This window comes from Rhinolophus ferrumequinum, chromosome 6, assembly GCF_004115265.2.
Source record: "Rhinolophus ferrumequinum isolate MPI-CBG mRhiFer1 chromosome 6, mRhiFer1_v1.p, whole genome shotgun sequence".
Taxonomy (NCBI): Eukaryota; Metazoa; Chordata; class Mammalia; order Chiroptera; family Rhinolophidae; genus Rhinolophus; species Rhinolophus ferrumequinum.
The window spans coordinates 98,937,263-98,955,784 of NC_046289.1; the positions used below are offsets into that span (position 1 = coordinate 98,937,263).

The window sequence follows — 18,522 nt, forward strand, 5'->3', positions numbered from 1 at the left end:
AAAGCAATGAGGCTTTTCAAAATAGCTGAAGTGGTTTGTGAGGAACAGCCCTGGGATGGCAGGGATGGTGGGCTGGAGAGGACGATAAGTGGTGCCTATCTTTTCTAGCAATTTTCAGGCATGGAGCCCTGCCCTAACCTCACCTTCCCTTGCTCTGCTCCTCACACACCACGCCAGCAGTGCTGCCAGGACAGGAGGCTCCCAAAGCCCGACTGTCATGGGAGGAGGAGAAGCACCCCCCACCTGACCTTGGCCCACGTTCCCTGGCCGCTTCTCTCCTATTCTGTCCCTCCTGGACTAGTGACCCCTGACCTAGGGCCTACATCCCAAAGTGAAAATTTTAGAGCCGCCCCACCCTTCCTTGAGTGCTGTTTCTGAAGAGGTTTAGCTGGTCTTCTAATTAGGTATCCATTCATTCATTCATTCATCCATCCATCAATTCATTCACTCACTCGACGCCTATTTACGGAGCCTCTTCCATTAGCCAGACCAGGGCCAGCGCTGCTTCCACACACACCCTAACATTGCCTTCTGCCCCGAGGGCTTTCACAGTCTCAGGAGGACAGGGGGCTTCAGGAAGGTGTGGTCCGGGGACCTAGCCCCTCGCCCTTCCTTTCCCCAGCCTTCAAAATGCCTAGGAATGACAAATCCCGCATGGCCTGCAGAGGATCAGGGTGGGGCCAGGGGGCCCAAGCTTCGGGGCTCCCCATGCCCCAGCAGGGCTGATCGGATCCACCCCATAGAACCATGAGCTGGCAGGGCAAGAAGTGTTTTTTAGCCCCATTTTGCAGCTGGGGACACCGAGCCCCGTGGGGGTCTGTACGGGAGCCCTGAGCCCTGACACACACATCTGCTTCTCCGCAGCCACCCCATGGCGGCCAGCATGTGTCAGACCTGTAGCTGCCCTCTGCCCCCACCCCACCCCTTCTGAGGATGTTTTGTACCAGTGCCCACTCCCGGAACTCCGGGGCCTGCAGGGGCCCACTGCATACCTGCCCCATACACACCCTGTAGCGTATGGGCCCCTCGGCCGCCCAGCACCCTGCCCACTGCCCTGCCCAGCACAGATGTCCTCCCTGTCTGCTCCTGATGGCAGACCAGACAGCACAGAGGGAGAAGAAATCGTTCCAATTTCTCACGGGGCTGTCAGGAGCAGGTGTGCTCGGGCAGCTGTCTCATTCACACCTGACCACTGGGCGCAGAACAGTTGTAAATTAGCCCCCACACACACTTCTCCGGCCCCCCTCTCAGCCCTTACACATGTGAGAAATAGAGCCTGACCGTGTTCCAGTGAAATCCCTCAGGCCCAGACCCCACCCCCATCCAAAGCTTGACACACCATCACCAACGATTCTGTCTTTTGAATTTGAAGGGGTTCAGTCTCCAGAGGCCCCAGTGGCGGCGGAAAGGCCCTGAGCGCTATTTAAACCCTTGTCAGCTCACACCTACGTGGCCTTAGCTGGCAGCCAGCTGAGATGGGTCCTGGACGGGGGCTTAGCAGAGGGGGCTAGGGGTTGGGGGCGGGGAGGAGAAAAGGAAGCGAGATCCAGAATAAGCCCCGACTCCCAGGCCCTCTCCTCCCATTGAAGGTCAGACTTAGAAGGACCAGGGAGAGTACAGTCAATCCCTCAGTGTGCAAGTTGGGAAACTGAGGCCCAAAACCGATCAGGGACTGGCCACGGTTTCCTAGTGACCCAGCTGGAATGAGTGGCTGAGCTGGTTTGGATCTGGCAGGAGCCTCTGCCCGTCCTGAGGGGTGCCTGAGGCATGGCCCCTCAGACGTGGCCCCGGCCTGCTCTCTGCTATCAGCACCTGTAACTGGGATCCCCACCCCAGCCCCTCCCTGAGGCCACTGCAGTCTCCTCCCCTTCTCTGTGCTTCTGTCTCTCCCACCCTCAAAAATAGTCAGCCCCTCCCTCCCCTCTCCTCCTTGCCTTTTCTCCTCCACTAGGGGCACTCACTTATCCCACAGACACACAGGGGCTCCTGCACACGCCTTTGCTAAAACCCAGGAATACAGCAGGGAATGGTCCCTGCCCCTGTGCAGCCTGGGTTCTAGTCAAATGCACAGAAAATAAACAAGACAGAAATTAGAATAAACACAAGCTGCGATGAGTGCTATGGAGGAGGCCATGCAGGGGCTAAGAGAATGAGGTGGGCTGCTTTAGTAGAGTGGTCACAGAAGAGTGGTGACATTTAAGCTCTAAAGGAAGAGAAAGAGCCAGCCACTGAGTTGGTGGGGCTGGGGTGGGGGCAGGGAGCCTAGGTGGACGGATCTGCACGTGCAAAGACCCTAAGGCAGAAAAAAGTGGGGCATGTTGAAGGGTGACACAAAAGAGGCTGGGGCAAAAAGAGGAGCACGGGGGCTGGCAGGAGACGGGGGCCAAGGAGCAGAACGGCCCACACATGCAGGCCTTGGCCATCGTGGTAGGAAACATGGAGTTCCTTCTCAGGGCAGTGGTGGTGGGCAGCGGTCATTGCAGGGTCTCAAGCAAGGGAATGACATGGTCCAATTCATTCTTAAGAAGGCAGTTTTTGCTGGCATGTATCAAATTGCCTGGGAAAGGGGATGGGTTGGGGGTAGGAGTAGAAGCAGAGGCCAGTGAGGGGTCAGAGAAGTAAAGGAAGCACAGGAATGTCAGCCGGGGGGAGCTGGGTACGTATTCAGGGGAGAATGGGAGCCAATTGGGAACAAGGGGTGAGGATCCGGAGCCAAGTCAGGAGCTGCTTGGCCTGGCAGTGGGGGGACGTGGGCAGAATCCGTGTCTTCCCTGGCCTGTCTGGTGCCTGGCACAGAGCCTGAAAGAGGGCAGCCTTGAGCAGAGAAAGACCCTCGTGAGGCAGGAGCAGGTGCAGACGTGTGGAGGCAGGCGTGAGCCCACTGTTGGAACAAAAGAAAGATGGCAGGGAGGCTGGCCAGCCATGTCCCTGAGCGCGCCCAAAGCCACTCGGGACTCACTTGCCTTCTCTCTCCCCCAGGTCTTTCTCCGGGGAGTCAACGATCCCCTGGTCAACAGCCCCAGCCCCATGGTGGTCATTGCCAGAGTGGTTCCCAGCTACAAGGAGTTTAGGTGAGCGCGGCCCAGGTGGTGTGGGCAAGGTGGGAGGGGGGGGGCAGAGGACGGAGGGGGTGAGGCTAGACACCTGCCCTCCCCACAAGGCCCTTCAGCCTCCCCTGTGGGACTGAGGTCCCCACAAGCTGCCCACAACCCCTGGAAAGGGGCAGCTCAGACCCCTCCTGAGAGCAGGCTGGGGGGGCCAGTGTGTGGAGGAGGGGAGGGGATCCTCGGCCCTCCTACCCGACCTCCCCATCTCACACCCACCACACCCACAGTACCCCTCCCACTCGAGTTCACCAGTCGGTGGTTGTCCCCAAAGGAGGCAGCCTAAGGGCCATCTCAGAACTTTATGACCTTGAGCCTTGCCTCGGGGGTCCCTTCCCTTGCCCTCCTAGAGGTCTCCCTGGCCCCAGCACCCCCAGACCTCTTTTTAGGGTTGGTGGATTCACAGTCCTCAGGAGGGGATTCAGGCTAGTTCAGACCCTGGAGGCTGCAGTGTGGGGGGTTCCCCACACTGAACATGTGCCCCCTGTGACGGCACCATCTCCTGGGCTCAGCTGTCTGCCTCTGTCACCTCCACTGACTCTGATGGCCCGGAGGACCCCTTGATTCACCTGTCTGATGACCTATGAGCCCCCCTTGCTGGTTGGAGGAAAGAAGATTGCTGATCTTCTTTCTGATGTGCTTGCTCTCAGCCTTCCTAGGAGCTCAGGGCACATGTGCACGCACACAAACACACACACGCACACTCACACACGCACACACACACGTGTGCACACACACATACACACATACACCCTGAATCCCATTCCTGCAGCTTCCATGCCCCCAAAGCCTAGACGGGGATTCCCACCATGAAAGTGGGTCCTTCTGGCAAGGTCTTCCAAAGGTGAGGCAAGAATGCAAGACGGGGCAGCTGAGGCATTGGAATGTGGCCAAGGCCACAGTGAGTTGTGGGGAAGGGCACCTGGGAGCTGCAGCCAATCTCCTGACCAAGAGGAGCTTTCCCAAAGCTCTGGTTAGTGATCAGAAGGACCCAGGTCCATTCCCTCGTCCAGGCCTGAACTAGTAGGGTCACTGCACTCTCCTCCTTCGTATTAATCCAGAGTCCCCTTGGGAGCCCTTGGCTCCCAGGCTTGGACACAGTGTTGAGTGCTGGCCACCCAAACACTCGCGTCCTGAGCCCTGTCTCCTTTCCTCCCCAGGATGAACCGTGACCCGGACTCCCTGGGGCTACCCATCACCCCACTCTCCTTCCCTGCCCCCTCCATGATGAACTTTGATGTACCTCGGGCCAGCCAGCACGGGTGCCCTCAGGTACGGCTCCTTCCCTCCTGCCGTCTCTCACTGCTTCACACTTCTCATAATTGACCCGCCCAGCCAGTCACCGGTCACCTGACTATTGAGAAAAAGTTCACTGCATCCCTCCGCGGACCCAGGGCGGTGAGTCGGTGCTGGGGAAAGCTGCCCATGCGGAGCTCTGGTGAAGTCACACATGACAAGTTCAAGGTCAACACAAGGTCGTGTATAATCTAATGAGTAGGAGGGACCGTCAGAGCTATAAAAATCAGAGGAGAGAAGACAGAAATGGACAAATGGTGTATGATTCTACTTATATGTGGTACCAAGAACAGGCAATCAGAAAGACAGAAAGAAGACCGGCGGCTGCCAGGGGCTGGGGGAGGGGAGCTGTTACTTAATAGGCAGAGTTTCTGCCTGGGGTGTTGAACTCGATGGTGGTGATGGTCACACACATTGGGAATGTACTTCATGCTACCAAATTGTACACTTAAAAACGGTTAAAACAGTACATTTTATGTTATGTGTATTTTACCACACACACAACAATGTTTTTAATCAGAGGAGAGAGGAACGTGAAGGTAATTAGGGCGGGCATCCAGGCACAGGACTGGCGAGGACAGGTTTCTAGTCTCTCCCTCGTCCATCCTCTGCCCTCCCTGCCCTCCTTGCCCACACCACCTGGGCCCCACGAAAAAGTAGGGGAGGGTTTGTACAGGTGTGACGGTGGGGATGCCCTCCGGGCCGCCGAGGGGCCAGTGTGCCTGAGTGTGTGGGGGAGGGGTGCAGACTGTGGCCGGGTCCCTGTGAGTGGCTTGCTCATCTTTTCCCACAGTCTGCACTTCAGTGCCAGCTTGCCGAGTGATGGTCCCGGCATTCCTAGGGGCCTTAAAGGAGACGGGGCGCCTGGGAGTCCTTCTTGTTGTCTGACCACCACTGTTCATGTCTGACATGGTAAATATAGAAGGCGGCACCCCTTTGGAGCCCCAACCTTCATTTAAAGGCAAAGACTTTTGAAGAAGGTTCAGACCCGGACAAGAGTGATGGTCGCAGGGAGGGGTGGGACGACGGGGAGCCCTGGGGACAGAGGCTTCAAACCCAAACCCATCCTTGCCCTGATTTCCCCAGAGTCATCTTACACATGGCCCTGCATTTGCCCAGAAAATTATGAACCAATCAGCAGGCAGTCCCGAGGGACCGGAGGCGCTGGCTGCTTTAATGAACGAGCCCCTCCCCACCCCCAGGCCTCTCTGGCTCCTTTACTGCCTAACTAGTGTGGGGGTGGGGTGCCCCTCCCCACAGAGGCTTGCCCTCAGACCCTCTTGCATGTGTGGGACTCAAGGCCAGAGATCCAGCGATGGCAGGACACTTGTTGAAAGTCACTTGGCACCATGGCAGTTGGGACGAGTTGAGAGCCCACTGGCAGCCAGCACAGAGGTGCCCAGGTGCCATCAGTGAGGGGCAGGGCCAGGCTTCTGTGGTACAAGGTGGAGGGGAGGTGGGCAGAGCCCCACCTGGAAGGGGCACCAGTCAGAAGCCTGGGCTCAGAGCTCACACAGACCCCTGCCCCACCCCCGCTCTGAACTTCAGTCCCCTCATCGCTATAGTTGGGGGTGGGGATTGGACTAGGTAATTCTAGGACCTGCTTCTCTGATATCTTGGAGTGCTGTGATTTCTCACCAGTGCCCACCATGCCAAAGCACTGTGGCAGGGGTTTAAGGCTGGCAGGCCTGGGTGTGACCGCAGCTCTGTGACTGACTAACTGGGTGACCTGTGGCAAGCTGCTCAGTTTCTCCAGACCTACTGATTCCTACCAGCTGGGCTGTTAGGAGAATCTACAGGGCTCACCCGTGCAAAGCAACCGAGCCCAGGGTGGAAGCTCCATGGATTCTGCCCCTTTCAGAGCTGCCCCTCGTAGAGCCCGGTGGTGATGCAGAACCTGAGCTCTGACGCGTTAGGGGATCGGTCGGCGGGACCCAGCCTGCTGGACCCAGCACAGTGTGAGCCTTAGTATTTCCACCCACCCTGAACCCCACACCTTTGAAGCAGGCGGGGCATTGCCAACGGGCTGCTCCTGTTAGCCTGGCCTCCTCCAGAGCTGAGGCAGACCTGGGGCCAATGAAACCGGCAGTGGTGAGAAAAGGTGTCGACGACCAGCATGTCTCCTGTCTTGGCCAATTTGTACCCAAGCTCCCATGGGGCCTCTTTCCAACCCACCGACCCCGCCCCAGTGCTGGTCGGGTCTTCTCCTGCCTGGACCATTGCTGCAGCCTCCACTCGGGCCCCTCCCATTAGTGGTGAGAGGCAGCCACAGCGACCCTCTACCCAGGGCTCTGCCCTTCTCCTGGTCCCCTGTCCCTGTCCCTGACAGAACAAAGCCCTCACTCTCAGCCAGGTACACAGGACTCATTCTCTCCAGCCTCCTGGCTTGCGGTTCCAGTTCTCACAGGCATTCTCTAGCCCCACTGGGTGACTGGCTATTCTGTGTACCAGCTATGCTGTCCCCTCTCTCCTCCCAGTGAGTCTTTGCCTCTGCTTGCTCTCAGACTGGGACAGCCTTTCTCCTACTTAACCTACCACACAGTCTGAGGTCCTCCCTGCCCCCGGTCAGAAGTCAGAGCTTTCTCCTGTGACATCCTAGCTCCCACAACTTGCTTAGGCGTCTCATGGATCTTAGGGGGTGTGTGTGTGTGTGTGTGTCCTATCCCCTTGGAAGACGATGAGCTCCAGAGGGGAGCAGGCTCTGGCTCAAGCTCCCCCATATGCCCTGTAGCACCCCTGAGGCATCTTGCCTGGAGAAACCTCCAGTCAATATTTGCAGAGTTCAATTTCACAGCAAAATATCTATTATCTCCTTCAACCTTCACAACAGTCTTTCAAGGCATGGAGTATCAGACATTGGACAGTGAACACCACCAGGTTCCAGAGAGGGGAAGGGACTTGCCGAAGGTCACACAGCAAGGCGGAGGCAGACCGGGCCCCGAGCCAAGGCATTGCAGCCCCTCCATGCCCCACCCAGCATGAGCTATTGGCAGCTACTCTTTCCAGGATGGCAGCCACACACCTGGGCAGAGCAGGCAGCCGTGGGTGTGGGTGTAGGTGTGATGGGCCCCAGGAAAGGGAAGGAGGGCCTATGGGCCATGTAATCAAGACTGTCCCCAGGGAAGGCAGGTCTGCCTCAGTGGCTGGGGGTTAATGGCTTTGCTGAAGATCACAGCTGAAGGTTAATCTCATTCCGTAATTCCACAAGTCCATGGCCGTCTCTATTAGCATCTGTGGGCCATGGCATCCCCCTCACCCTGCCCCACCCCACATACACCTGCCATCGAGCACCTTCACCAGGGCCGTGGCATCAGACTCTGAAGGTGGTTTAACCTCGAGTCCTCCCTTGATGCCTTGCTCCATTCCCTGTGCCCACCACACACACACAAGAGACCCTGCCTCTCCAATCCTAGGTCTGAAGGGATCTTTTCTGGGGACTCATCCTGGGAGACCGTCCAGGGAAGGAGCTATCCGTACTGGGCAGGTAGACACCATTTCTTGGAGACGTCAGTGAGACACATGAATAGATCCTAGAGAGGACAGCCGGCATTCATTAAATACCCCTCTCAGGGTGGGAGCAAGGGACGGGGCAGCAGCAGACTGAGACACAGGTCCTTGAGATCCCCAGGGCCTGGCAGTTGGCCCAGGCTATGTGGATGCCCTTCTGGCACCCAGGAGAATGGGGTGGCTCTGGGATGGGCATGGTGTGTGCATCGATCCTGAAGGGTCACTCCCAAGCGCCACTGAACCCAGACCAGCTTCTCTGGCCTGACCTGATGGCCAAGTGGCTGTCCCTGAGCTGCCACCACAGCCTGCTCTCAGGGGCGCTCCCCCTACCCCAGTCACTGTCCCTGTGTTCAGGCCCCCAAGTGACTGCATCCTGTGTCTCCAGGGGTAGGGACAGGGGCAGACACAGCTGAGCCTCAGGGAGCCAGAGCAGGCACATTAGTGTGACAGGCTTCAGGACCCTGCCACCGCGGGGGGAGGGGGGGGAGTGGCCCCATACTGATTTGTCAAGATCCTGCATTGATAGCTCCTGGAGCCAGTGGTGCATTTGTGCTGACCTTTCAAGTGATGACTGATTCCCACAGGGGAGTTGGGGGTGCGAGTGGCTGCCACAGTTGCTGACAGCCCCTGGCTGGGAGCAGAGGCAAGGCAGCCGCTCACAGAGCCTGCGCCAATGACCCCACGCCCCTCCCTGTGCTGGGATGTGCAGGACGGCCTGCTGGGGTTACAGACTGATGCTCCATGTTCCACCCCCTGCCTCCCTGCCTTTGCAGAGGGACTGCCATCTGGGGTCCCTCTTGTCCCAGGCATTCTCTGCCCGTGCCATGCTTGGTGCCACTTCTACATCTGTGCTTGGACTGTTTCCCACCCAGAAGACCTCCCTCCCTTTCTTACCCTGCCAAGGCTCTTCCTTCAGAGCCTTCCTTTGGTCCATTTTCCTATAGGATGGCTTTTCTGACCACCCACGGAATGTCTCATATAGCCCCTTAGGTGAGGGCTATAGCCAATGCTGTCTTGTTTCATTGTTTAAATAGTACCCATGTGGTGCTCCAGCTACTGGCATAGCGTGCCATCAAGTCCCCTGCTGCCTGCGGAAGACCTGTCATGGCCTCTGCGAGGGGCTGGGGAACCTGTGTGGGGCAGAGAGGGGCTGGGGACTAGGGTAGAGGTCATGTCTAATTTGGCATCCATGACCCCACCAGCCGCGGGTGGACGCTGGTGCAGCTGTTTAGGAAAACAGTCTACTCATGGTGCATCCAGTGCCTTAAAATATGTGTTTCCTTCAACTCAGCATTTCCATTTGGGTACTAAGGAAATCATCTGAGGTACAGAGATATGTGTCAAAGAACGTTCAATGCCGTGCTGTTATAGAAAAAAATAGGAAGGCAGAAACCAGGGCACTTGTACATGGTAGACTATCCAGCTACTGAAATTCTCAGTAACAAGTGTTACTTCTCACTATGCATACGCTTGGGTTTTCATGGTAAATGAAAGAGGAAGGATGTTAGGACAATTATATGCAAAATAGGCATAGGAAAGAACTAGAAAGAACCATACTGTCTTATGAACAATTGTCTTTAGTATAGGAATTTAAGGGTTTTTTTTTCCATCTTTCTACTTTTCTGTATTTCCCAAATTTATTCATTGTGTGTTGCTTTTATAATTAGGACAAACATTTGTGACATATATAGACATACACATAACCAAATGTCCAGACATCGCTTGTTTTGGGAGAAACTGTGGCCCCGCCACCTACTCTCACCTTCTCCTTCCAGCTGTCCAAGCCTGGGGGACCCCCGGAGCTGCCCCTGTGGAATCAGTCCTTCCTCTTCCAAGGCCGAGATGGAGCCACCAGCTTCTCAGATGACACGGCGCTGGTGCTGGAGTACTACGCCTCGACTTCGAGTAGGTCTCCTGGTGCCAGGCCAGGGCAGCCATGCACCAGGACACGCATATAAGCGTGTTCAGGCCAGCTGTCTCTGCCCCGCGGGGATGGGTAAGGGGTCTGGTTCCAGGACCATCTCCCAGTGTATACAGACAGGTGGGGGGCACCAGGCTGCCCTCCTTGCCCACATGGCAGCCCTGTTTCCGTACTGGATCCATGTGCTTTTATTGCTCCGGGTGGGGCCCCCAGGACTCACAGCCTGGGAGCGGACAGGAGGCAGAGACGAGCTGACGCAGTCTCAGATCCACACTCTAAGGCTGAAGGGACAAGGGACATCCATGCAGAAACCCAGAACGGGAGTGTGGTTAGAGCTGCCCTTGAACTCGGCAAGCCCTGACGAGAGGAGAACAAGGAGGATACGTGTGCCAGCAAAGAGCGAGGCACAGGGACAGGTGGGTGGGGAGGGAGGGAGGGCTCGGTGCTGAGGACCGAGGATGGGCCGCTGGGCCTCGGCTGCTGGGATCTGAGAGGCCTGGTGGCGGCTTTGCTGGGAGCCTCAGCGCTCCTTCCCCCACAGTGAAAGGCAGCGAGTTGGGGGCCCTCCGCAAGCCCCTGGGCATCTCCGTGTTGCCACTGAAGAGCCGCCTGTACCGCCAGATGCTGACGGGGAAAGGCCTGGATGGGCTGCGCGTGGAGAGGCTCCCTATCACCGTGAGTCCCCCCGGGCCGGGCCCCTGGCAGGCCCACCAGGTCCCACTGCTCCTCACCAACACAGGTGCGTGTGGCTTCTCCAGCAGCTTCCAGCAGGGCCCCCCACCATGGAAGCTGACCACTGTCGGGGGTGAGGAGTTCCCCCAACACCGAAAGTCAGCCTTGCCCCAGACCAACCTGGGGAGAGGCGCCGGGAGGCCTCCTGGGATAGAAGCAAGAGCTCAGGCCTTTAGTCAGCCAGACCTTAATTTAATTTCTCACTTGCCCTAGTCCTCGCTGTAGAAGCTGGGGCAAGTTACTGGACCTCTCTGAACCTCAGAGCACCCATCTCTAAAATGGGCACATGGTTGTGCACCATCTCTATGTTTAACAAGAGTCAAGAGCCCGGGCTCCAGAGCCAGACTCTCTGGGTTCAAATTCTGGTTCTACCACTTACCAGCTTACATGACCATGGGAAAATTATGTAAAGTCTCAGTGCCTCAGCTTCCTTGTCTATGAACTGGGTTCATAGTTATAGTACTTTTCTCATAGGGTTGCTGTGAGATTTGGGGGATAAATACCTGTAAAGCACTTAGGACACAGTAAGTTCTCAATGAGAATTAATATAGTATCATCATTGTCTATTTCTATGCCACCTTTTCCCTAAACACCACTTCTGGCCATACGGTCCGGTCCGAATAGACCTCAGCAAATGGGCACTTCCCCACTTTGCAGGAGGCGAGTCTGGAGGTGACAGTCACCTCCACTGCAGGTGGGAAGGGCGGTGCAGAGGTGGTGAGGCTGAGCAACAGCAGAGCAGTGCCCGCCTCCCTCCCGCTCTAGGGGCACAGCCCTCAGCAGGCACCTTTCGGGGAATCCAGGACAGTGGGCGGGGCAGAGCAGAAGCTGCCCAGGACACCATGGTCTGCTCCCTTCTTCTCTCCCCAGGACACCAAGCTGAAAACCATGAATCGTGTGGCCCCCACGGTGGATCTCTCCTTTCAGCTGCTTTCCTCTGAGGTAAGGCTGCAGATCAGGGGAAAGTCAGGACCTGCAACCATGTGCCCCCTCCTGTAGACCCTCAGTGGCTTCCAACCTCCTTCACAGTTGCCGGCCCTATTCAGGGCTGGGCTCAGGAGCTTCTGGGAGGAGGGAACTGCTGCTTTGCATGGAAATGTCTGAGGGTGACTTGAGGCTCCAGGAAACCAGAAAGAGAGAGCTGAGATTAGAAAGAGCAGAGTTGGAGCAGAGGGCCACCCAGACCTGGGAGTGAACCTCTAACCTGGCCCATGCCAAGCCTGGCTCACTGCGATTGAGGTTCTACGAGGGTGAACTAGGCAATCAGCTTCTGTGGCTGCATAGCAAACTACTGCAAACTTAGCAGCTAAAACAACACCGATTTATGAGCTCAAACCAGTAGGCAATGCAGTCCTACAGAGCATGGCTGAAATCCGGGTGTCGGCAGGGCCGCATTCCTTTCTGGAAGGTCTAGGAAGAGTGAGCTTCCAGGCTCATTTAGGTTGCCATCAGAATCCAGTTCCCGGTAGTTGTAGGCCTGAGGTCGCTGTTTCCTGGCCGGGGCCCCTCTCAGCTCCTGAAGGTTCCCACCTTCCTTCTCACAATGGCCTCTCCCACCTTCAAGCCACAGGCACATCACATCCCCCTTGCACTTCCAAACTCTGACTTCCTCCTCTGTCAGCAGCCAGAGAAAACACTCTGCTTTTAAAGGTCTTGTGTGATTAGGTCAGACCCACTCTGATATGTCCCCATCCTAAGGTCCACTGTGCCGTATGACAAGCACAGGAGTGACAGCTCAGCATGCCCACAGGTTCCAGGGATTCGGGTGTGGGCTCTTGGGGGCGCATTGTTGGAATGCTGCCTGCCACAGCTGGGTTGATCCCAGTGGAAAGATACCAGAGCCCTGCCTGATGGATGGGGTCTCTTCTTACAGCCAGCTATACCTGGGCTCTAGTCCAGACTGGACCCTGGTCATTTGGCCCCAGCACACCTGGCAGGCACCAGGAGTTTTTCCAGTGTCTTCTTGTGGTGCTGGGACAGGAGGCGTGAAGCTGGGATGCAGGCAGTTTAGGACCATGAGTCCAAGAAGTGATGGCAGGCTGGTGAGCAGGGCAGCTCACTCCTTCCAGCTTCTTCTGCCAGGAAAACTAACCATAGTTCTGGGGTAATACGTGGCCCTGTGACCTTACGCATGAAGAACACAGGGAATCCCATGGTGTGGGGAAGAGGTGTCTATCTGGGAAGGTGTCAGTCAGCCAGTGTCTCCCCACAAGAGACTTCCCAGTAGCGCGCCCCGCTGTGTGACATCCTGCATTGCCTTGTAGAGCTTCCTCTAATTCCTAGTGAGAGAGTTTGTTAGATAACAACCTGACATCTCCCCACCACCAAACCAGGTAAAGGACCAAGAAGGTACTGAGAAGAGAGGACACAGAAGCAGCAAAATACCCCCCAAAAGGAAAGGAAAGTCGCTGGAGAAAAATGTCCCAGATTGAACTCGACGCTTTACGCCCTCTTCTCAGGACCTAGAGTCGGCCAGGCCGCTGTCCGCTCCTTCCTTCCTTACCTCCCTTTGCTCCTGCCCCTTCACTGGAACACATGTGTTCTGAGGACTGAGAAGAGCATCAAGTGCCCTGGTCAGGGCACTGGGGGACCCAGGCAGGCAACAGGCAGGTGGGCAGGACAATTTCCCAGTTGCCCAGGGGCTGGGCACAAAGGTCTCAGTGATGAATTATTCACACGAGCTGTGCTAAGTGCAGAATTAATCCCTTTCCTTCCAGCTGGCGACCTCACTAAATTATCCCTCCAAGCCATGCGGGAAAACGCTGTGAATTCATTGAGCTGCTGAGTGTTTTGATCTGGGCCTTGTGATTTTAGCTTCCCCTTCCCCCAATCCCCTCCCCCTGGAGGCGGGTAAAAACCTCTCAGTAATGGATTTCTGAGAAGAAAGAAAAAGAAAGAGGACCGAGATTGGGTGTGTACCAGGAAAATATTACTAGAGGAAATTCAGATTCTGCAGCCAAGAATTCATACACACAGCTCTACACATACACACTGCCTCACACAATGCCATCTGAATACCCACACGTGGACAGTCACATGTGCACTAACGTACACAAACACACATGCACACACACCCCTTTGCAACAGTACACACACCTAATGTATATATACAGGCTCCCGCACACATGCAAACTCATGCACAAATGTTTTCACGCCCACGTTGGCACACACAGAAGCTAAATCTCTTTGTGGCTAACCGATTTATTGGTGAACCTATCTGAGAATTGGTTCCAACTCACTTTGATTCTAGAATCTTGAAGTCCAATCTAGGAGCCTAGGGGTGAAGTGCTAGAGTAGGTGGAAGGTTTGGCGTAAGGTTCTTGCACCCATAGCACCCATCCATTCATTCTTTCACTCTGCATATATTTAACGAGGACTAGAATTTGGGTTGCCCTTGTGGACTGCAATGAGGACGGGGTGGGGGGGGACCAGCAGCCATGGAACCCATCTGCCTTGAATTCACCCTCATCAGGCTTGGACATGGCTCTCTGCTAGCGTCTGAACACTTTTGGTGCCCTCCTCCCGCTGGATTGGAGACCCAGTGTTGGGAACTAAGGAACAGGCCACATAGTATTGCAGCTCCGTGTGAAGACCCGTACCCAGCTCTGTGCCTCACCCTCACCTTCACAGGCCTACCACCAGTGTTCTCCATGCAACTGCAAACAGTTGCTAAGCGCCTGCTTTGTAGCAGATACGTCCTGGTTTCAGGGATCTTACGTTGAAGAAGACGAGAAAAAGGCCCTGCCTTCATAAAGCTTGCATTCTTAGAGAGCAAGGAGTATGGACCAGACAATGAGCAATCAGTTCATCAGCAGATGTCAGCTTCTGAGAAGAGGCCTGATGAAACCAAACAAGGTGACATGACAGAGCGCTCAGACAGGCTCTGTGGATTTTGCTGTGACAAAAAGACCAGCTTCCTTCCATCTTATTGTTCCACCTAAGGTATCGCCTGCAAGTTCATGGTGGAAAGTACCTGGCCTTCATCCTTGCAGTCCAGCCTGTGGGACCACAACCATCAGTTTTTCCATCATTTAAATCAAACGCTGTTCAAAGCTCTATGAGCCACAGTCTGGAGGCCTTAGAGTGTCCTGTGGACACTCCAGCTGCAGGGGTGCGATGATGGGCCCTTGGGGACCCCTCATCTGTGTGGCTAACAGTTCCGTCTCAGGGGCAGCTTCTCGCTCATAGTCAGATGTGCTACAGAGAGGAAATACCTCCAGAAAAATGATACACGTGCCCTATGTGGGTCCCTCCCACTTGAAGACAGCCTCGTTTCCGGTGAAGCTCCACAGACAGGCCGTCCTGGTTAATTGACACTTTGGGGAACAGGCTCGCCATGCCCACTGCTTCCACATCACGCAGCGCTCTAGGAACAAGAGTGCTGTGGCATTCCCAAACCGCTGGAGACCCCAGCGGGGTCTCAGCAGCCCACCCTGGGTAGGACTCTCCTTGACGATATCCACTATGGGCGTTCAGCCTCTCCTCGTGCTCTGCCATGAGAGGGAGCTCGCCACCTCTAGAAGCAACACATCCCATGCCGCAGTGGCTACAAGTGACAGAAACACTCACCTGACATTGAGCCCGCTCTGCCTCCCAGAGCCCTCCCTCTGCCCCAGGCTCCTGGCTCTGCCCTCTGGGGCTACAGTGCAAGCTTCCTGTGCCGGTTCTGGAGACTCTGGCACATGGTCAGGCGACGAGCATGCTGGCAGGCAGACTAGCCAACAAAGCCTGCAGCCTCAGTGAATGGCAGAAAGGCTGGTCTCCTGGTTGACGGTATTGTGCGTGAAGCTGGTTCTGTTGGTGATGAACGAAGCTTTTTCCTCTGGCGGGACTTCTCTATGGCACCTGCTGCTTCCGGTGACCCTCTAAGCTGGACTGTGTGTGTTGATGAGTATGCGTATAACTACACACAGACACATAGAAAACGTCCCCTTATTGCACACTCTGTGGGGCTTGACCTTGGAGATCCCTAGGCTCTAAGAATCCCCGAGCCTGTGGCTACTCCACAGACACAGACACGAATAGACCTTTGGTCTCCTCCACTCCCTCTCTGATGTTGGCCTCTTCTCTTTGAAGAGTGTGATCTGGTCCCCTGGGAGTCTCCACTTCTCCAGGCTAAGCAGCCTTCTCTTTTAATGAACTGGTTTCAAGACACTGCAGCATCCTGGGTGCCCTCCAGCTGGCAGACAGCCTCTTTGAAGTGAGGCCCATACAGACCAGTCTCCTAGGCCAATCCAAGACCGGAGCCTGGCGCACACACAGTCGGCGCTCCTTGTGTAGGTCCCGGCTTCCCGGGAGGGGGGTCAAGTCCACACGGTCACATGGGGGGTCAGCAGCACTTCCCCGCAGGGCTGGGGTGGGCTCCAGAGTCTTGCCTAGGCAGGTGCCAGAGCACCAGGCAGAGGTAGGGACTCTCGGATGGGTGGCCACCCCTCCTTAGCCCACAGCCCTGAGAGATGCTGGCAGGACTTGAAATCTACTGGCTTCCTTGGATGTAGGCACAGGGAGGGTGCATTTGAGGAAAGGAGGACGGGGCACTTGCTGAATGGGGGAAGGAGCAGCTCCCAAGTCCGTCTGACCCTCTTCCTCCCTGTTCCCCTCACTGAAAGGGACGCGTGGGTCTTCTGTGCCAGGCAAAAGGCTGCCCTGGTGTTTTAATTCAAACCAGTTACAAAACTCTCTGTGGAGCCCCACCCAGAGTGGGGACAAGTGGCTGTTTAGAAAATGTGCATGGGAGGGCAGGGGACAGGCTGCTGGCTTTTGATGCATTTTTAGGAATTTCTCTGAAAGGCACACATGACAGCCATAGGCTGGTCCTCAGAGAAGCCCCAACACCAGCCTGCCTCCATTTCCTCACAAGCACAGCTGCCAGGAAAGCCGAGGGTCTAGGATGGCACAGCAGCCTCATTGGCTGGTTCTGTCCTATGGAAGGTTATATCCCCACCCCCAACACTCCAGCTCTGAAGCAACCACCGTAAGGACAATGATGGATCCAGAGAGAGAAGCTTTTCCCTCCCACAACCTTGCAATACCCCTGCCTGTCTTTGCTTCTACCGCCAAACTCTACCACCCCTGTCCTCTCACTCTCCCAGGCCGGGTGACAGGTGGCTGGAACAGGCCTAGCCCTCCCCAGCTCACAGGTACCCTTTCCCCCACCTGCTCAGAGTCTAGGTCCAATCCAACCCCAAGGAAGCTGGGGACTCATGGGTGAGAGCCTGCTCTTTTCCAGGTCCAGCCTGGCCCTTGGCTCACAGATGAGATACCCAGCGTTGGGGTGGGGCTCCCCGTCCCACCACAGGAGGCTCCTGCCTGCTTCTCACAATGGTGAACCCTTCCCAGTAGTGTTCCATGTCGTGGGGATAAATATTGCTCCCCCACAGTCTCTTGGTTTTCATACAGTTCCCCCCATTCTCCCCACTCAGGGAGGGAATTGACACTCCCTCTAACACACAGCGTTCTATAGACTATTGGCTAACTTCTTGTGCCGGGCTCATTACCTCCCAGGAAGCTCTCTCCAGCCTCTGTCAGCTCCTATGTCAAGGTCTCCCTTTTGCCTCTCTCCAGTCCCTCCCCTGGCCCCGCCTTTTCATTCCTGAGGCCAGCTCGGGAGAAGGCAGATGCCATGGCCACATGAGCCCTGCTGATGTCTGCAGACTTATGATGTCATCTCCCGCCTGACCAGCTCTCCTTCCCTGACTGCTTTTTGTCACACTTGGTTTCTGCTTCTCATCTTCCTGCGTGTCTCCTCTTGACAAGATTCCTCTTACAGTGTACCCCCAAAACTGTGGGGCTGGATCAACATTAGAGGATAGAATAGGGCCATCACCCCCTTTGTCCAAACACATTCTCTCCTTTGGTGTAGCCAAAATCTATCATTTGCTTTATTTTATTACTTACCAAGGCTATAGGGGTTCGTGTAGAGCCTGTGAGTCCAATCTGGCCCATGAGCCATTATCAGGCAGCACGTCTTCACCTTGAACTTCTGCTGCTCTATTTTGAACTTAGGCAGGGTTTCTCTTCCCTGTGATGTTTCACCTTCTTCGTCTCAGCCCGTCCTCTGGGCTTGAGATCATTCTGGACCCGGATTTTATCACATATCGTATTCACAGTGCCACTTCCAGCCTCACCCCAGCCTCCAGCTCCTCTGTGGAGGTGGTCAGGACATTTCCAGTGCTGTGATGCCCACTAAAAAGTGTTCACTCCTGGACCTCCCACTTCATCTGAGCCACTCTGAGATTCACGGTCCTCATCTATGGGAGGGGGTTGTGACCCCTACCAGCCAGAAACGTAGTGAAATTGAGTGAAGGAGTGTGTGTAAGTGCCCGGCTGTGTCTTGCCTACACCCAGTGCAGGAAGTGCTTGGTCACCCAGGCTGCTGACAAATGAGGTGGACTCATCAGGGATGAGGACAGAGCTCTCTGGGGAGGGGACGTAGAACCCACTAACCCGCCACTTGGTCCCGCCCTCACGACAGCCGCTCCACCAGAGTCACATCCATAAGGAAGCCTTGTCAAGTGCTGAAGATAAGCGTCACCAGTAGCACGCTGACTTCACAGCAGTTTTTCAAAGAATGGAGAAGAGACAATCATCTCTCCAGAGACTAGACTTGCTAGAGTCCCAAGTGTACCCTGGGGGCTAGAAAGGAGATGAAGAAAGCAAAGACCTGCTTCCTGGCCTGTGAGCTCCCAGGGTGGACAGGGTTGCACCAAGAGCCACACTGCCGGCTCATCGCCAATACCTCACCAACCGCAGATCCTGTGCTGCTTTGAGAATGGAGCCTGTGACTCCCAGCCACAGATGGAGTGTACTGAGTCAGAATGCAGGGCTGGCTGAGGAAACTGGCTTGCTCTGCTGTCCCATGAACCAAATACATAATTGGTGGATGGAAGAAGGGGGAGGAGAGGAAGAGAGACAGGGCGAAAGCTTCCAGACCACACTTCTCAGAAATGGGGGGTGCTCTTG

At 55.8% G+C, this 18,522-nt stretch overlaps 1 protein-coding gene across 1 annotated transcript in view; it reads left to right on the forward strand.

The window, feature by feature from the left end:
* CCDC33 (coiled-coil domain containing 33) overlaps positions 1-18,522 on the forward strand; it is a 103,829-nt gene that overhangs the window by 42,330 nt on the left and 42,977 nt on the right. Inside the window, 5 exon segments of the mRNA XM_033108774.1 lie at positions 2,980-3,080; positions 4,265-4,376; positions 9,683-9,812; positions 10,370-10,503; positions 11,431-11,502. Coding sequence (XP_032964665.1) covers positions 2,980-3,080; positions 4,265-4,376; positions 9,683-9,812; positions 10,370-10,503; positions 11,431-11,502 — 549 coding nt within the window.